This window comes from Podarcis vaucheri, assembly GCF_965113315.1.
Source record: "Podarcis vaucheri genome assembly, chromosome: 11".
Lineage (NCBI taxonomy): Eukaryota > Metazoa > Chordata > Lepidosauria > Squamata > Lacertidae > Podarcis > Podarcis vaucheri.
The window spans coordinates 62056694-62072965 of NC_138749.1; the positions used below are offsets into that span (position 1 = coordinate 62056694).

At 42.3% G+C, this 16272-nt stretch overlaps 1 protein-coding gene across 2 annotated transcripts in view; it reads left to right on the forward strand.

Moving 5' to 3' along the window:
- LOC309542721 (guanine nucleotide-binding protein G(q) subunit alpha) overlaps positions 1-16272 on the forward strand; it is a 97211-nt gene that overhangs the window by 27333 nt on the left and 53606 nt on the right. For both annotated transcript variants that reach the window (XM_082241653.1, XM_082241654.1), the window contains exon 2: positions 9502-9686. In XM_082241653.1, coding sequence (XP_082097779.1) covers positions 9502-9686 — 185 coding nt within the window. The remainder of the gene's footprint in view (positions 1-9501; positions 9687-16272) is intronic.

Below are 16272 nucleotides of genomic sequence, written 5' to 3' on the forward strand. Positions count from 1 at the left end.
GTAGGTCTTGCTTACATCAGTGCCATCAACAAATGTCCTTTCCTCTTCTTCATTGTTGTAATTATATTTTGACCAACTTTTACTTCAAATAATAATAATAATAATAATAATAATAATAATAATAATAATAGGGGTTTGGGGGAGGAAATGGATAGGTCATAACAAGTTACGGCTATGTTTAGATCAACTGAAATCAGTAGGGCTTGTCTTAGCATGAATATATTTGGCTCTAACCCTATACATAAATGAAACAAAACATTGACTTTAAAGAAAGTTGTGGCATATGTCACCTGACATGTAATATTCAGATATATGGTTTGCTGCATAATTTTATCCCGTTTTGCATTCGTAATGCACAGTTCGTACTTTCTATTCCTAATTATGAACTTGAACGAGTGAATAAGTTAATCAACAACTCATTTATCTATCATTCATCTTTAAGTATATGAGCCGCAGCCTGCTAGAAACTAATTTCTGATGATCTTTGGACAGAGGCGTAGCTCGGACTTTTGCCGCCTGGGGCAGTCACTGAGTCACTCTCACTGTTTCTCATCCAGGAGTCTTGCCATGGTCGACTTGCCACGGTCCTCCCCTCCGCTCCAACTGTCCTTCCCTCCCCACCCACCCCCATTTCCCAAGGGGTGGGAAGGAACTCAGTTCCTGTCACCTCAGACTCGACCTCTTCTTCGCTTTACTTAATGCCCCATCATGTTACTTGTTCCTCTTGCTTCAAACACAAACAGAACTCAAGCACCTATTCCTGCCAAGCAAGAGCACCCAAAAATAGTGCAAAGCAGGAGCAATAAGAGAGAATATAATCTCTCATACTTGCATGCTGTTTCTGTGGACACCTATAATACTGCTCAAGTACGGTGGATTTAGGTGGTGTCATAGGTGCCCCCTTTCCCGCACCTATGACAAGCCCTATCGGGCATTTTCGTGGCCTGCTGTAGGAGTGGGAAAGCCCAATGGGACTCGTCGCAGGTGTGGGAAGACCTGGCAAGGCCTAGCCCCTCAAGGTTGGGGGGGGGGGCTTAGCCCCACCCCAATTTTTGGGGGGGCTGGCTGGCTGAGGTGTCCTCAGCTATAGGGAGTTGGCGCCTATGGGTGGTATGGTCACATGAGGGCTGCCATTTTAAACCTTTCCAAATCTAGGTAAGTACTTCACAAAATTCTACGTTTAAAAAATCCACAAATTGCATTAGAAGAGATTTCTCTTTGTGTTCTTCTAAGTCCCACCAGTTCCTTTTAGCCTGAAAGGTTCTATGCTTAGGCAGGAAGAACCAGTTGCACCAATATAAGATGGGGGAGACTTGGCTTACCAGCAATACATGATTCAAAGGATCTAAGAGGCTTAGTAGACCACAACATGAGTCAACCATGTGATGCTACAGCAAAAAAAAAAAAAAAAAAAAAAAGCTAATGCTATTCCAGGCTGCATTAATAGAAGTCTAGTTTCTAGATCAAGTACCACCCTATTCTGCCTTGGTCAGACCACACCTGGGGTGTTGTGTCCTGTTCTGGGCGCCGCAATTTAAGAAGGGTGTTGACAAGCTGGAATGCGTGCAAGAGGGCAACAAAGATGATCAAGGATCTAGAAAGCAAGCCTTATGAGGAATGGTTGTGTATAACTTTGGCTAAGATACTTTGGTTACATCCAAGTAAATCCTACTTACAGTGGTGCCTCGCAAGACGAAATTAATCCGTTCTGCGAGTCTCTTCGTCTTGCGGTTTTTTCGTCTTGCGAAGCATGGCTATTAGCGGCTTAGCGGCTATTAACGGCTTAGCGGCTTTAAGAAAAAGGAAACAAACTCGCAAGAACTCGCAAGACGTTTTGTCTTGCAAAGCAAGACCATAGGGAAATTCGTCTTGTGGAACGACTCAAAAAAACGGAAAACTCTTTCGTCTTGCGCGTTTTTCGTCTGGCGAGGCATTCGTCTTGCGAGGTACCACTGTATTGCAGACCCTTTGAAATTAATGCTTGGATTTTTAATTCATTTCTGTGAGTCTGCTCTGAATAGGACTAGCATCAAAGGCAACCGTGTGTGTGTGGTGTAAATTTACATGGGGGGGGGCAAATTAGGGCTGAGAGCAAATGTAAAAAGGATAGGACAGCTGCATATTCGTGCATTGTAGGGGGTTGAACTAGATTATCGTCATCAGGGTCCCTTCCCACTCTTCAATACTATAATTCTTTGAGAAAGGAAAACCTCTCCCCAAAGGTGTCTTTCCAGGGTGAGGAAGGATTTAAAGCAAGGCCAGAGTTAAGCAGGGAGATGTGGAAAGGTGAGAGGGGGCAGAGAGAGGGAGGAAAGTGAATACAGGAGTGTAGGTACCGTATTTTTTGCTCTGTAAGACACGCCAGACCGCAAGACGCACCTAGTTTTTGGAGGAGGAAAACAAGGAAAAAAATATTCTGAATCCCAGAAGCCAGAACAGCAAGAGGGATTGCTGCTTTCGCTGCACAGTGCTGTTCTGGCTTCTGGGATAGCTGTGCAGCCTGCATTCGCTCCATAAGACGCACACACATTTCCCCTTACTTTTTAGGAGGGAAAAAGTGAGTCTTATAGAGCAAAAAATACGGTACTTAAGAGCTGCAGAGTGCAGTTGCAGCCAAGAGAGAAGCAGCTACTTGCAGCTCCAGGGCCTGAGCTGGGTTCAGGGGGTGGCACAGGCACACCCTCTGCCCCCAATGGAGAGGGAAGGTGAGGGAGGGGGGAAAGGAAGAGCCATTCAGCATGGCGCCCCCCCCTCGCTGTGCAGCCCTGGGGTGGACCACTCCTCCCACCCCCCCTTCCTCCATCAGTGTCTTTGGACCAGGGATTATCCAAGAAACCTTGAAATGTCCGAGATCAAAACAATATGGGCATTCCAAGGCATGTGCAATATTCCAGGTGCCTCTTTATGACTATCAATATGCCACTGATTTAGATGTATTTTGATGCATATCTGGAACAATAGGGTTGCCTGTGTGCAACTGCTGTTTCCATGAAATCACAAGAATCTATTGTTAAAATGGCAGCGCCTCAAAAATAGTGAAACTTTAATACCATCAGCAAGAATAAAACTCCACCTTGAAATTAGGAGAAAAGAAGAATAGATCAGAAATGAGATTGCCACCCGGGGTTTTGTGTCGATTTGACATTTTTATTCAGTTGGTTTTTTTAAAAGTCGGCACATGACCATATTTGAAAGGAAGGAAGAAGAGAAAATGCATAATGAAGGGAAGGAAATGTGAAAAATTATTATCCAGGACTTACTTTTACTACAGTTGCTTGGTCATCTGTGGGGCTGTGTGATAAATCGCCATATTGTTGAATACTGGTATTGAAATAACATGGTGATAAGTGCTTCAACAAGGCAATATGCCAGTGAACAAAAGGTGGAGACGTAACAGCTTCCTGGGGGCAGCTCAGCTGAACGGATACTTTACAGATAATTTGCAGGCACTGTCTCTCCCTCCTCCCTCCTAACCAATAAGAAAAGTAGATAAGCCCTCACACAAACCAGCAAACTGTTTCAGCTTCACCCCTATCTTTCCACTTAGAGGTCAGCTAATTATGCAGAGCTTGCTAACAATAGACAATCATAGACCCAGCAGCAAAGAATGTAAAAAAAAAAAAAACCCTCACACTCATCCCCACTGTCAAAAAAAGAGGGGAAAGAGTTTTTATTTGTATTTTCTGTTGGTGTTTATGTTGTTATGTAAATAGCTTTCCTCCATATTAAAAAGGAAAAGTTTTTATAAAAATATATATTAAAGGAGACTATCTTTTTGCTAGCTTGCCCTCCCTCTGATAAAAAAAGGAGAGATTGGTGGGATGAGGGCTTTGGGGGGGGCTTCTGTGGGGGGCAGGAATGGAGGGGAGAAGATTTAGCTGGCTGCTTTATGGCAGTGTTTCCCAACCTTTTTTGGGCAAAGGCACACTTGTTTCATGAAAAAAATCTCGAGGCACACCACCATGCCAGATGGGGAAAGGTCACTTTTTACTTATGTAAAAAAAAAATAAAAAAATAGTAACAGCATAGAAGGTAATGGTTAGGCTAGCATCCCTCTTCCAAATATGCTAGGTTTTTATTTGCAGGGACTGTTCTACATGGGAAAGCATTCAGCACTGTCATTCTCCCATCTGCCATCTGAATTGGTACTATTCTGGGTCAACTTACTCTGCTGCATGTGTAGATGAAAATGGCACCAAGTGTGGGGGAGGGGGCAGAACAGGTTTCAGATACAGGATATTAAGCATACACGTACTTCAGATTGAACTGGTTGCTTGCTTTGCAGGTTTTCATTTCCCAAATGACTGCCTTGGCAAGCGCAATACCTACCAGGCTCAACGCCGGTCTCGCGCTGCCGCTTCCCGCGCTCTCAAGGACCTGGGAGGAGGAAGGCGTGAAGGGAATCCCGAAGGCGCGAAAACCTCGTGCATGCGCAGGCCTTCCGCCTGCGACAGCCCAGTAGGCCGGCCGAAGCGAGCGGCGATGGGATGTGGGAGGGAGCTCACTCGCCGCCCCGCGTGTGCCTATGTGGGGCACGTTACAGCCCCGTGACGTCAGCGCCACGCAGGCAGCCAGGCAGGCATACGGCGAGAGCCCCGCGCTGGGCGGCCTCTCCTCGCCGCCGCCGCCCCACCTCTCGCCGCCCGACTCGCCCGCCTCCCTCCCACGGCACACCAGGCAACGTCTCGTGGCACACTAGTGTGCTGCGGAACACCGGTTGGGAAACACTGCTTTATGGGAGGTTGGGTACTATGTGAGAATGATGGGGAGGGTGTTTTTCAGTAAGCAGTGCAGGTAAATGCATGTCTACTTGCAAGCAAGCCCTACTAAATTCAATGAGGCTTACTCCCAGGAAGATAGAAGTAGGTTTAGTTGAACTCAGTGGGGCTTCTGCATGCACAGATTCCGCTTAGACCTCTGAGTGGGGAAGCAGATGCAAATTGACTAGTAAATCACTTAAACTACTCTTAAATTAGTTGAAAATATATTCAATATATTATACGAAAGTTTATTTAATATTTTTTATTAAATATACTACTTCCTTACATTTTAAGGCCCTCCACCGGCACAGGGAGCCTTGTCAAGGCCCTCTGCTGCTGTGGGGAAGCACAGCACACCCTCCACCGCTGTGGGGATGTACGGTGTGATCCTCTGTCACTGCGGGGGGCACGGCAAAGCCCTCTGCTGCTGCGGGGAAGCGTGGTACACCCTCTGCCGCCACGGGGAGGCACAGTAAGGCCTTCTGCTGCTGTGGGGAAGTGCGGCTAGGCTCTCTTCTGCTGTGGGGTGGTATGGCAGGACCCCTTGCTGCTACAGGGAGGCGCTGCAAGGCTCTCTGCTGCTGCAGTGAAGTGTGGCACAGTGGCGGAGGCGCAGCAAGGGCTTCTGCTTCTGGGGGAAGTGCTGCACACCCTCTGCCGCCCTGGGGAGGTGCGGCAAGACCTTCTGTATCCTCCTTCACCTCGGGGAGATACGACGGGATCCTCTGTTGCTGTTGGGAGGCCCAGCAAGGTCTTCCACCGCCGCGGATATATATCGTGATATATCGAGATATCGTGATGTTTAGCTGGTGTAATATCATGATGTTGAAAACCAGATATCATCCAGCTCTAGTCATCTGTATCATCCTGCAAATGTCAAATAGGATTGTATCACACATCAGGTGTAGAAGTGTAATGATATGTTTGTCTGTATGCACCCTAATATTTTTTAAAACAATGATACATACATGGCATATTGGCATACTGACTAAGCCTAGCACGAGCAGATGTGTTCACAAATGCGAATTTCCAGCCATTTGAAATCTCAGAGCCATTTCTTAGAAAATATTTGTGTATTTAGGTAAATGCCAGAGTGCAAGATACATATATAATACATCAAATATTAGACAGACTTGTATTTAAACTTTGCAAATTTACACTTCAAGTAGACATGAACAAGGAAGTACCAAAAAATCAATTCATGTGTATTTTATAAGGATTTCCACATATATCTGATACACGAACTGTATATGTATTTTATACTCTTTGTCTGTATGCAGAATTCTAAACATATTGTAGAAAACTGCTCATTGACTGACTTCTTGAAATTCCTTCTTGAAGTTAGTTTAGAATCGCTGCTGCAATTGACCACAGGTTGTGATTCATGCTCCCTGTTTTTAAACCTATGCTTACTTATTATTTTTGATGCACCTGCTTCTATGTTTTATTAAGTATTGGAAAAATAGCCGAGTGAACTCTTAGGAAATCTGTTTCTTTTGAGGTTATAGCTCTTATAGGCCCCACTTTGCTCATAAACAGAGACACTTTCAGAAGAGACTGATCTCACAAAAAAAATATATTATACCGAAAGCTATTTAGGAATGAGTGCTGCCTCTTCTCTTCCCCTCCCCAAAGTGAAGCACAGATCTCCTTTTCTGTTTTTATTGCACAAATTACAGGGACCTTATAAATAGGAATTTAGTGTATACTTTTGGGTCATAATCGGCTACAGTGGTACCTCTGGATGCGAACGGGATCCGTTCCAGAGCCCCGTTTGCATCCTGAAGTGAACGCAATCCGCGTCTGCGCGTGTGCGGGTCATGATTTGCCGCTTCCGCACATGGGCGTGACGTCATTTTGAGCGCCTGCGCATGCGCGAGCGGCGAAACCTGGAAGAAACACGCTCTATTACTTCCAGGTCACCGCGGAGCGCAACCCGAAAATGCTCAACCCAAAGCTACTTCAACCCGAGGTATGACTGTCCATTTTTCAAAAATTGATATTTATTCCTCAGGTGGCTCGCTGACAGGTGTCTTAACAGGTAACAGATTTGGCTGTAATGTCTTGGTGAGTTACAGGACGTATAACAGAGAGCCATATAACTCATTACAGTGGTTCCTCATGTTACGTACTTAATCCGTTCCGGAGGTCCGTTCGTAACTGGAAACCGCTCGTAACATGAGGTGCGTTTTCTCTAATGGCGCCTCCGGCTGCTGCTGCGCCACCAGAGCGCAACTTCCTCTCGCATCCCGGGGCAAAGTTCACAACAAGGGGCATCTACTTCCGGGTTAGTGGAGCACGTAACCCGAAGCATTTGTAAGGGGGACGGTACTTAACACGAGGTATCACTGTACATGTGCCTAGTGACACTCTTCAATTTTCTCCTCTGAAAGACTGCCCCTCTTCCCAGTTCTTCTGTACTGCTAATTATTTTAGAAGCAGAGAAGAATTTCAGAGCTATGCATAACAGAGTGTTAGGGGGAGGTTGCTGGATATGAAGCTCATGAGCTTTGTTTTAGGTCACTGATCATTCCTTCTCATTGCAAACTTGGGGAATGAAATGGGTGCACCCCAAAATAAGCATATGCTTTCTATATACTTGGGGATTTCCTTGGTAAAACAGAAGTATAGAAGCTAGTAAACATAAAAGAGCACCCAGAAAGAAGTTACAGAAATGCAGGTTACTGGTCTTTCCTCTTGCCCTACTGGTATCGGGGAGAGAGACACCCAGAAGTGACCCGAATGGATATTCAGAAGATTATGCTATTAATTAAGAAAAAGAAAAATCTCTTTGTATAAGATCCCCTGCTTATATAACCTTAACAGGAAGTAGCCAGAGTGATTCCTTTGTGCAGCAAGGGGGTTGATATCAAAAGGAACAGTTAGGCAAAGGAAGGAAAGGGGCCTTCCTGTTGAGTCAATATTTGGAAGTTCATATTACCCCTGGAGAGGAAGATGCAGAAAGGATTGTCATCACCTTCTTCCAGGAAGGTGCCATCTCAAAAGGAGCAGGACTTATACCAGTAGATGGGGGGAAGATGATAAAATATTAATTCCAGAAATAAGTGCAGTTCAGAGGAGGGAACAGGATGCCACCACTTATTTGGAGTGAAGCCCATCAATTACTGTGGAGACCCATGCAGCCAAGCTGCCATTTTCTGGTGTACATACCGTACAGCTTTTAGAGAGTTAGAGGAAGTATTTTGAAGAGTTCCAAATTCAGTCACATTCAGGGGTTCCTGCCATTTAAAAAAAAAAATACAATTCTTTTAAATCTGGCTTGCAAGTTTGTATGTGCACATCTTTGTGCGTGCTTTATTTCATACGTGGAAACTCAAATATATTATAGTCCATTGTTCCTCAACCTTGGATCCCCAGCAGTTATTGGACTACAATTTCTATCATCCCTGGCCATTGGCAAAACTGGCTGGAAATGATGGGCGTTGTATTCCAAAAGCATCTTCAACCCAGGGTTCAGTTAACACTTATTCTTATAGTGCTAAGTCTCATGTTAAAAACTATACAGGAGGTAAGATTTAACCAGTAACTTCCACATGAAATTTCCCATATGCTAAGCTTTGCACCAGAGGCCCTTCTTTGGCTTCCACTTCTATCAGAAATAGGCTGACAGCTACTGAGGAAAGAACCTTCTCAGTCTGTTCACTGGGCTGAGAGGTATAAATCTTAAGACCTATTTATTCACTCAGATATTCAATTTATTTTTTTATCTGCTGATTTTTTTGTTTTTGTTTTTTGTGTTGGGATTGTATGAGGTTCTGCTGTTTCTTTTTTAAGCAAATGTTTGATAATGATTTTTTTAAAAAAAATATTGTTGCACTTCTTTGAAAATCCCAGGATGATGTCAGGATCTGGAAGTTCAAGAGTCTAATCCTTCCTAATTCTTGAAGTTGTCCAGTATTTTATAAAATAGAAACTTTGCATCTTTTCTCAGCTTTCAGGGGAATACTGTGCCACATACAATGTGTGTGTTTGTCGTGGAGGAAATGCAAAGCTTCATAAGTGACCTTATTTTCTAAATAATTCAGGAATTTCAATTTAGCAAAACTTCAAAACCAAATTCGAGAAGTTTGAAAATTGCTAGGAGAGGATAATGAATATAATATATTTTTTTAATGATTTTGGATCTGAAACTGGGTTTCATAAGTAAGTACCGTGTCATAATACTACCTAGCTGATGTAGCTAATTGCTTGAATATTGATGGATGGTAATGTTGCCCAATGGCAAGGAAATATATTTGTAGAACTAGTTCTTACATTGTGTGTAAAAGTGTTTAATCATAAGTTTATTGTGTCTATGCATTTTCAAGCAGTGATTGAGGAATAACAATAACAACAACGGTGCTAGAGTTGAATTAATACATGAACCCAAAACGGTTGTACAGTGGTACCTCGGCTTAAGAACTTAATTCATTCTGGAGGTCCATTCTTAACCTGAAACTGTTCTTAACCTGAAGCACCACTTTAGCTAATGGGGCCTCCTGCTGCCGCTGCGCCAGCGGAGCACGATTTCTGTTCTCATCCTGAAGCAAAGTTCTTAACCCGAGGTACTATTTCTGGGTTAGCGGAGTCTGTAACCTGAAGCGTCTGTAACCTGAAGCCTCTGTAACCCCAGGTACTACTGTAATAGGGAATAAAGTTTGCTTTAACTGGAGAAATGAAGTTGTGCGACTGCTGCATTTTCTTCAGTCTAATGATGCATCTGTATTTGATTATTTTTCAGGTACAGGAGAAAGTGGCAAGAGCACATTTATCAAACAGATGAGAATCATCCATGGTTCTGGATACTCTGATGAGGACAAAAGGGGCTTCACAAAGCTTGTGTATCAGAATATATTCACAGCAATGCAGTCTATGATCAGAGCTATGGATACACTCAGAATCCCATACAGCTATGAACATAATAAGGTAAGCTGTCAGTTTTAAATATACATCAGAACTTTTTTCAGCTTTACTTCTGGAATCACATCAGATGGCTTTGACTTTGTGGATGTGCTTTAGCCATTTCTGGAGAGGGAAAAGAATGCCATTTTTAAAGACAGCACACCAGAAAACTACTCAGCACTGGTATTTCTCCACTTTGTCACAGAAGGTGGTAGAAAGGTATCTACAGCTGATATCCAGTATAGGTAGAGATGACTACTGTGGATGTGGTTTACCAGACCTGTTCCTCTAGCCTAGTTTAACTTCCACTACACTTGATCTTAGCCAAAAGGCCGAGAAACTAAAATAACCAAATATAATACCATAGAACCTTCTCAACACAAACAAATGACTCAATTAAAATGGTCCCAGGAAATGAGTGCAGCAGTGGGGCAAAAGCTAACAGCCAACCTGAGAAAACAAGTACTATCTAATTTAAAGACCATTAATCCCCACAGTGATATTCCGAAAATCTATAATGAAATTTTTCAAATGTTTGCAGAGCTTAGTACCCCACCTAAAGGTTGGATACTTAAACATAGCGCTAGCCCCTGGTTTGACGATGAATGTTTCCAGCTAAAAAGAAAACTGCGCCAAATATTTAAAAATAACCGCACTAAACTAGAGCCCTCTTATCTTGATGAAAAAAGAAAATATCATCACATTCTGGCCGAAAAGAAACAGAAATACGCAACCCAAAAATGGCTACAATTACTCGACTCAATTCAGAACAAAAACAACAAAGCGTTCTGGAACCTAGTGTATGGAGGATTGAAACCCGAAAATCAATTAACCCAATCACCAATTGCAGAATCCAAATGGTACCAATATTTTACTTCTGTCTTTAACAATCTACACAGTGAACTTAAAGGAAATGAGATCACTAAAAACAAAATCAATAAACTCCAGGAGTGGCCAAGGGTAGAAGAAGCGGAAATTAGAGAAATAGTTAAAAATTTTAAATCGGGGAAATCTCCTGGGCCTGATGGTCTACCAATAGAATTATTCAAGACCTATATAGATTGGTGGGCAGAACCCTTAGCTCAATTGTTTACTCTCATAGACAAAGAGGGGATCATACCTGAGATATGGCTAAGATCAATAATTATCCCAATCTTTAAAAATGGTGACCCAAAAGAACCAAGGAATTACAGACCGATAAGCTTATTATCAGTGATAGGGAAAATCTACGCTAAGCACCTTTTATCTAAACTCCTTCCCTGGATGAAAAATCTAAATTTACCAGGGAAAGAACAAATAGGTTTCTCTAAAGGCTGCTCTACATTAGACCACTGCCTTATACTTATGCATTTGGTTGAAAAATATAGATCCCAAAGGCAATCTAAGATATATGCTGCTTTTGTAGATTTTCGTGGTGCATTTGACTCAATTGACCGCCCAAAGCTGTGGAGGAAACTCGCAGAATTAAAAATTGATCAGCGTTTATTGACTTTAATACAAAATCTATACTCTTCCAATGTCTGTCAAGTCAAACTTAACACCAAAGGTCACCTTTCACCAGACATCCCAAACTCGAAAGGGGTAAAACAAGGGTGTATTCTTGCACCCTTTCTATTTAATTTATTTTTATCAGACTTGCCAGATCACCTTCAAAAAATAGAATCACATGCCCCTAAACTTAATCAGAAACCAGTTCCTCTCTTATTATACGCAGACGATGCAGTTCTACTATCACTAACGAGTCTGGGTCTGAAACGTCTTATATCTTCTCTGATCCTTTACTGTGAATGTAATAAACTCTCAATAAATTATGAGAAGACAAAAATTTTGGTCTTCTCGAATGGTTGGAAACTAGAGAAATGGAAAATAAGAGGGCATGAAATCCAACAAGTAAAAATCTATAGGTATCTGGGAATATTATTCCAGAGCAATTTAGGGTGGGCAAATCATCGCACAAACGCCATAAAACAGGCAAAGTGCACCTCATCAGCAGTTGCTCGTTTTTACTATCAGAAAGGTAATCAATTTATCCCTGCGGCCAATCAGATATTTCAAACAAAAGTGCAAGCCCAGATACTCTATGGAATCCCACTATGGGTCCAAGCATATAACAGTGATCTAAAAAAGATCCACTCCAGCTTTCTGAGACGTATTCTTGGACTCCCAGCTGTGATCAAATATGAAACAATGTGTGCAGAAATAGGCATACACACAATGGAATACTGGGCCTGGTCCACCTCAATAAAGTACTGGTTACGCTGCCATTTTCGCTGCTCTCCATCAAGCCTGCTCGCTGATCTGCTCAAAGACCCCTATAAATCAAGATGGTATCAGTACCTCGAAAAAAAGATTGAATCTTTAGGCATCGAGCTGGAGCCCCTATACAATTCTAATGAGCAATACATTTTCCATAATATCCTAACTAGATTAAAGGATGTTGAGAGACAAAATATTATGGCAGCAGTAAACAAAATTTGCTCCCCCGTATTCTATGATTTAAATATCTTAGATAGCAGAGCCAACTACGTCACTAAATTAACAATCCCAGCCCAACGTAGGGCTTTTATGCTGGCCCGGTTGAATGTTTTTCCCTCAGCTTTTGTCAGGGGAAGATATCAAAACATCCCCAGAAACAAGAGACTCTGCAGATGCTCTATGAATGTCCCGGACACTGTAGAGCATATTCTCTTTCATTGTCCATTGTACAGTACGCTCCGTCAACGCGTGCTGTCCCCTCTTCTGGGTGGCCTGGAACCCCAACAAGGTGAATGTGTGGGATTCTGCCTATCCGACGTTGACCAAAGGGTAACGGCGGGGGTAGCTGAGTTTTTGGTAGCAGCCCTCCAAGGAGCAGGTTAACAAGGAAAATCACTGACTCTATATGTGTATATATATATATGTTTGTAGCCAACCGCTGCTTTCTTACATATACTTCAAGTCACTTATATGTTACTTTTTCTTTTATGGTTTTATCTGTACAATGCCTAATAAAGGTTTGATTTCAAGCCTAGTTTAACTTTAACAGGTGATAAACCTACTTGGGCTGAACCACCACCACATTACAAGTAGGGACTATGACAAGTATTCCTCTCGCCTAATAGAAAACTAGCAAATTAGCGACTAGGGTTCTAGCCTAGTTCTCACTGATATGCTTGTTGTTCTGTGTGGAAGGAATATCCTTGCATGGAAGTATTTTCAGTGCTGTGAGCTCACTGTTACCTGAACTGGTATAGTCAAAAACAGAAATGGCCCTTCAGAGTGCAGCCATTCTTGGTGGTGTGATGTAAGAACATGATGTTGCCTGTTCTGCCTTTCCTGAGCCATGGATGGATCCTGCTTTTGTGCGGAGTGTGCTCATTGATAACTTAACTTGGGTTGATGTAAAGCTGGACATAGAAATTGAGTGGAATAGATGCATGGAGGGAAAACTTTGACTTGATTGTATTTATGCACCTTGAAATTATGCAGCCTCTTTAACCTTGGGCCCCCAGATGTTGTTGGACTACAACTCCTGTCAGCTCCAGCTGTGCTAGGGTACATTTGGAAATGTGCACACCGGAGACTTGCAGATGTGAACCTTCCCCCCTTGGTTCACAGCACAATATTTATACTTTAAAAAACTTCCGCAGCATTTTTTTCTGAGAGAGGTAGTAGAATCCTAATGTCAAAAGGTACTGGAACTTTATGTGCATATAATAGATAGGAAATTAATTTCTCTCATCCATGTGGAAAGGTCTGAATTTGCTAACCAGTTTTGTGCAAGAATTAATGTGACTGACATTAATATGATGATATCACAACTCTTAGGACACGTTCAGGTATCTATAGAGTTTTTTATTACATCAAAATGAAATGTGGGAGAAAAATCCAATAAGAACATATGGTTTTTGTTCAATTATCAATTTATTGAAGTTAAATGGTTATCATTTAAATTCAGGTGTCTGTTATTATACGGTTCACAAGGATTATGTAAAACTTTAAAAATCAGTACTTTTTGTGATTATAGTGAATACTGTTAAGAGCCCACTATATATATATTTTTTGTGCACTTGTATTTTCAAATATTTCAGTTTATTTTGTACTAGAGGACATCTAGTAGGGGACGCGGGTGGCGCTGTGGTCTAAACCACTGAGCCTCTTGGACTTGACAATCAGAAGGTCGGCAGTTTGAATCCCTGCCATGGGGTGAGCTCCTGTTGCTCAGTCCCAGCTGCTGCCAACCTAGCAGTTTGAAAATATGCCAAAAAGTGCAAGTAGATAAATAGGTATCGCTCTGGCGGGAAGGCAAATGGTGTTTCCTTGTGCTGCTCTGGTTTCGCCAGAAGCAGCTTAGTCATGCTAGCCACATGACCCGGAAAAACAGTCTGCGGACAAATGCCGGCTCCCTTGGCCTATAGAGCAAGATGTGCACTGCAACCCCAGAGTCGTCTGCGATTGGACTTAACTGTCGGGGGTTCTTTACCTTTTTAGAGGACATCTGGTTATTCAACACACCAGTCTTGGGGTAGGTAAGGGACAGTTGAACTATTTTCATGGCTGTGTGATTTGAGCAAGTAAAAAATAATCAAAAAAACCCATAACGTTCTCCTGCTATCAAACTAAAAAAAATATACTAGTGAGGTGATGCTTCTGGACAAAAGCAAGAACACAGCTGTGTGGGTGTGGTTATGATACTTGGAATTACAATGCTCTGCCATCGCTGGCTTTAGTGGAACTATGAGTCAGTGAACACATTTGCCATGTGGAACTCAGTTTAAATCCTTTGTCTTGGGTGCCTATGGGGCTGTCTCAGACATGTTATGCTCATGTGGATGTCCAATTTGTATGAACCACCTTCTCTAAAAAGTGTCACCACTCTCACGGAATTTGTGGGAAGTATGTGTACAGTACTGATATGGAGGCATCAGTTCACACAAATGCTGCCTTGGTGCAGGCATGACCAGTCTGTCCAGCCCACTCATAGACCCTGCTCCTGAGGTCACCTGCGGATCTGTGAACTGGACTTTCGACACCACCTTAAGTTCTGAATTCCGATACTTTTTGTCTGTAGAATGATAACCATGAAGAAAGCTGTTAGGGTCTCCTGTGACCACATTAATCAAAAACAGGACCTGAATTCACCAGGAAATGTGCTTTTGCTAAATATGTTCCAGGTGATATAAAAATGTAAATTTTACACAAAAAGTTGACTGAACATCCTACTCTGTTGGATAAGCAGAGGCAAAGTTATCTTAAAACCATTTCCTTTCTGCATCCATGTTTCTGAGTCTCCTGGAAAATACAGGAAAGGCACTACCTAATCGCTTGAATCTCATATCAGGAAATTCTATCCATGCAGAGTTTCGTTTTTGCTTTTAAAGCAGCAGGGTATTTTTAGTAAGCCACTTTGTTTTTCTCATCAGTTTCAAAAAATCTACGCTCCTTTTTAAAGATTCTGCCAGGCTTGAAAAAGTGGCTTGGATTATTGAACATTTTCAATAAAACCAGGAATGTATTGGTGTCGTCTTAAATTAAATGTAAGCTTTAATTACTATAATAAATACACTCTTCCATTAATTGCAGCTTACAACTAGAACTCCTAAGTATGTTGTTGCTGTGGCTACTTTATTTTAAAAGTAAAGTTTTCATGAGTCATATTTGCAGCAGAGTCCTATGTATGCTTCCTCTGCAGTAAGTCTTGCTGTGTTCCATGGGGTTTTCTCCCGAGTAAGTAGATTTAGGATTGCAACCTTAGGGTTGTATCCAACATTAGTCATTCTTAGAATACACCCATTGGATTAATCCAGTGCTTGTTTAAAGTGAAGTGTGAATCAAGCTTGTGTTTGTATGAGGAAGGAATAGGAAACCTGTGGTCCTCCAGATGTTGCTCTATTCCAGCTACTTTCCGCCGTGCAGCCAGTATCAGAAATGGTCAGGAATGGACCACAGGTTCATTATCCCTGATGAAGAAAGAGGTAGAATGTGACTAGTTAACTAAGAGGTGTCTAAACTTTGGTTCTTGAGATGCTGCTGGACTACATCCCTGACTATTGTCCATGTTGGTTGGGGCTGACAGAATGCAAAGTCCAACACCTGGAGCACCATGGATTAGCCTCCCCTGAGTTAACTGAACACTGCTATTGGTGTTTGTGTGATGCTGGGAGAGCTTAGTGATACATGCCTTTTAGTGGAAAGATGTGACTGTTCTGATCTGCTTCGTAATCCTCATTACCAGAGGCTAAACAGAGTCTGATGTGATATTGAAAACAGTAAAGGGGAAAGATCTGTAGCATTGCTTAAATCTGGGTCTTAATGAAGCACACAGCTACTTTTGCCTTCTCACAGACAGCCACAGTCCCCAGTGTGTTGCCTCATAGTACTTGTTCGATGTACTCGTGTTATTTCTCTTGGGACTGGAAATGGCTTATTTTATGGACATCTTCATGATCTTATGAGATGTTTGTTCATAAATGGATAAGGATGGAGCCAGAATTCTGCAAAAGCAGTAGTTTGGTTTCCATGTGTGATCAGGAATCTATTCCTGATCATGGTGATGCATGATCACTGCACTTCACAAAAAAATGGTGTATGTGTCCCTTATGTTATGCCAGGTGGAAGAAGGAGGATGGTT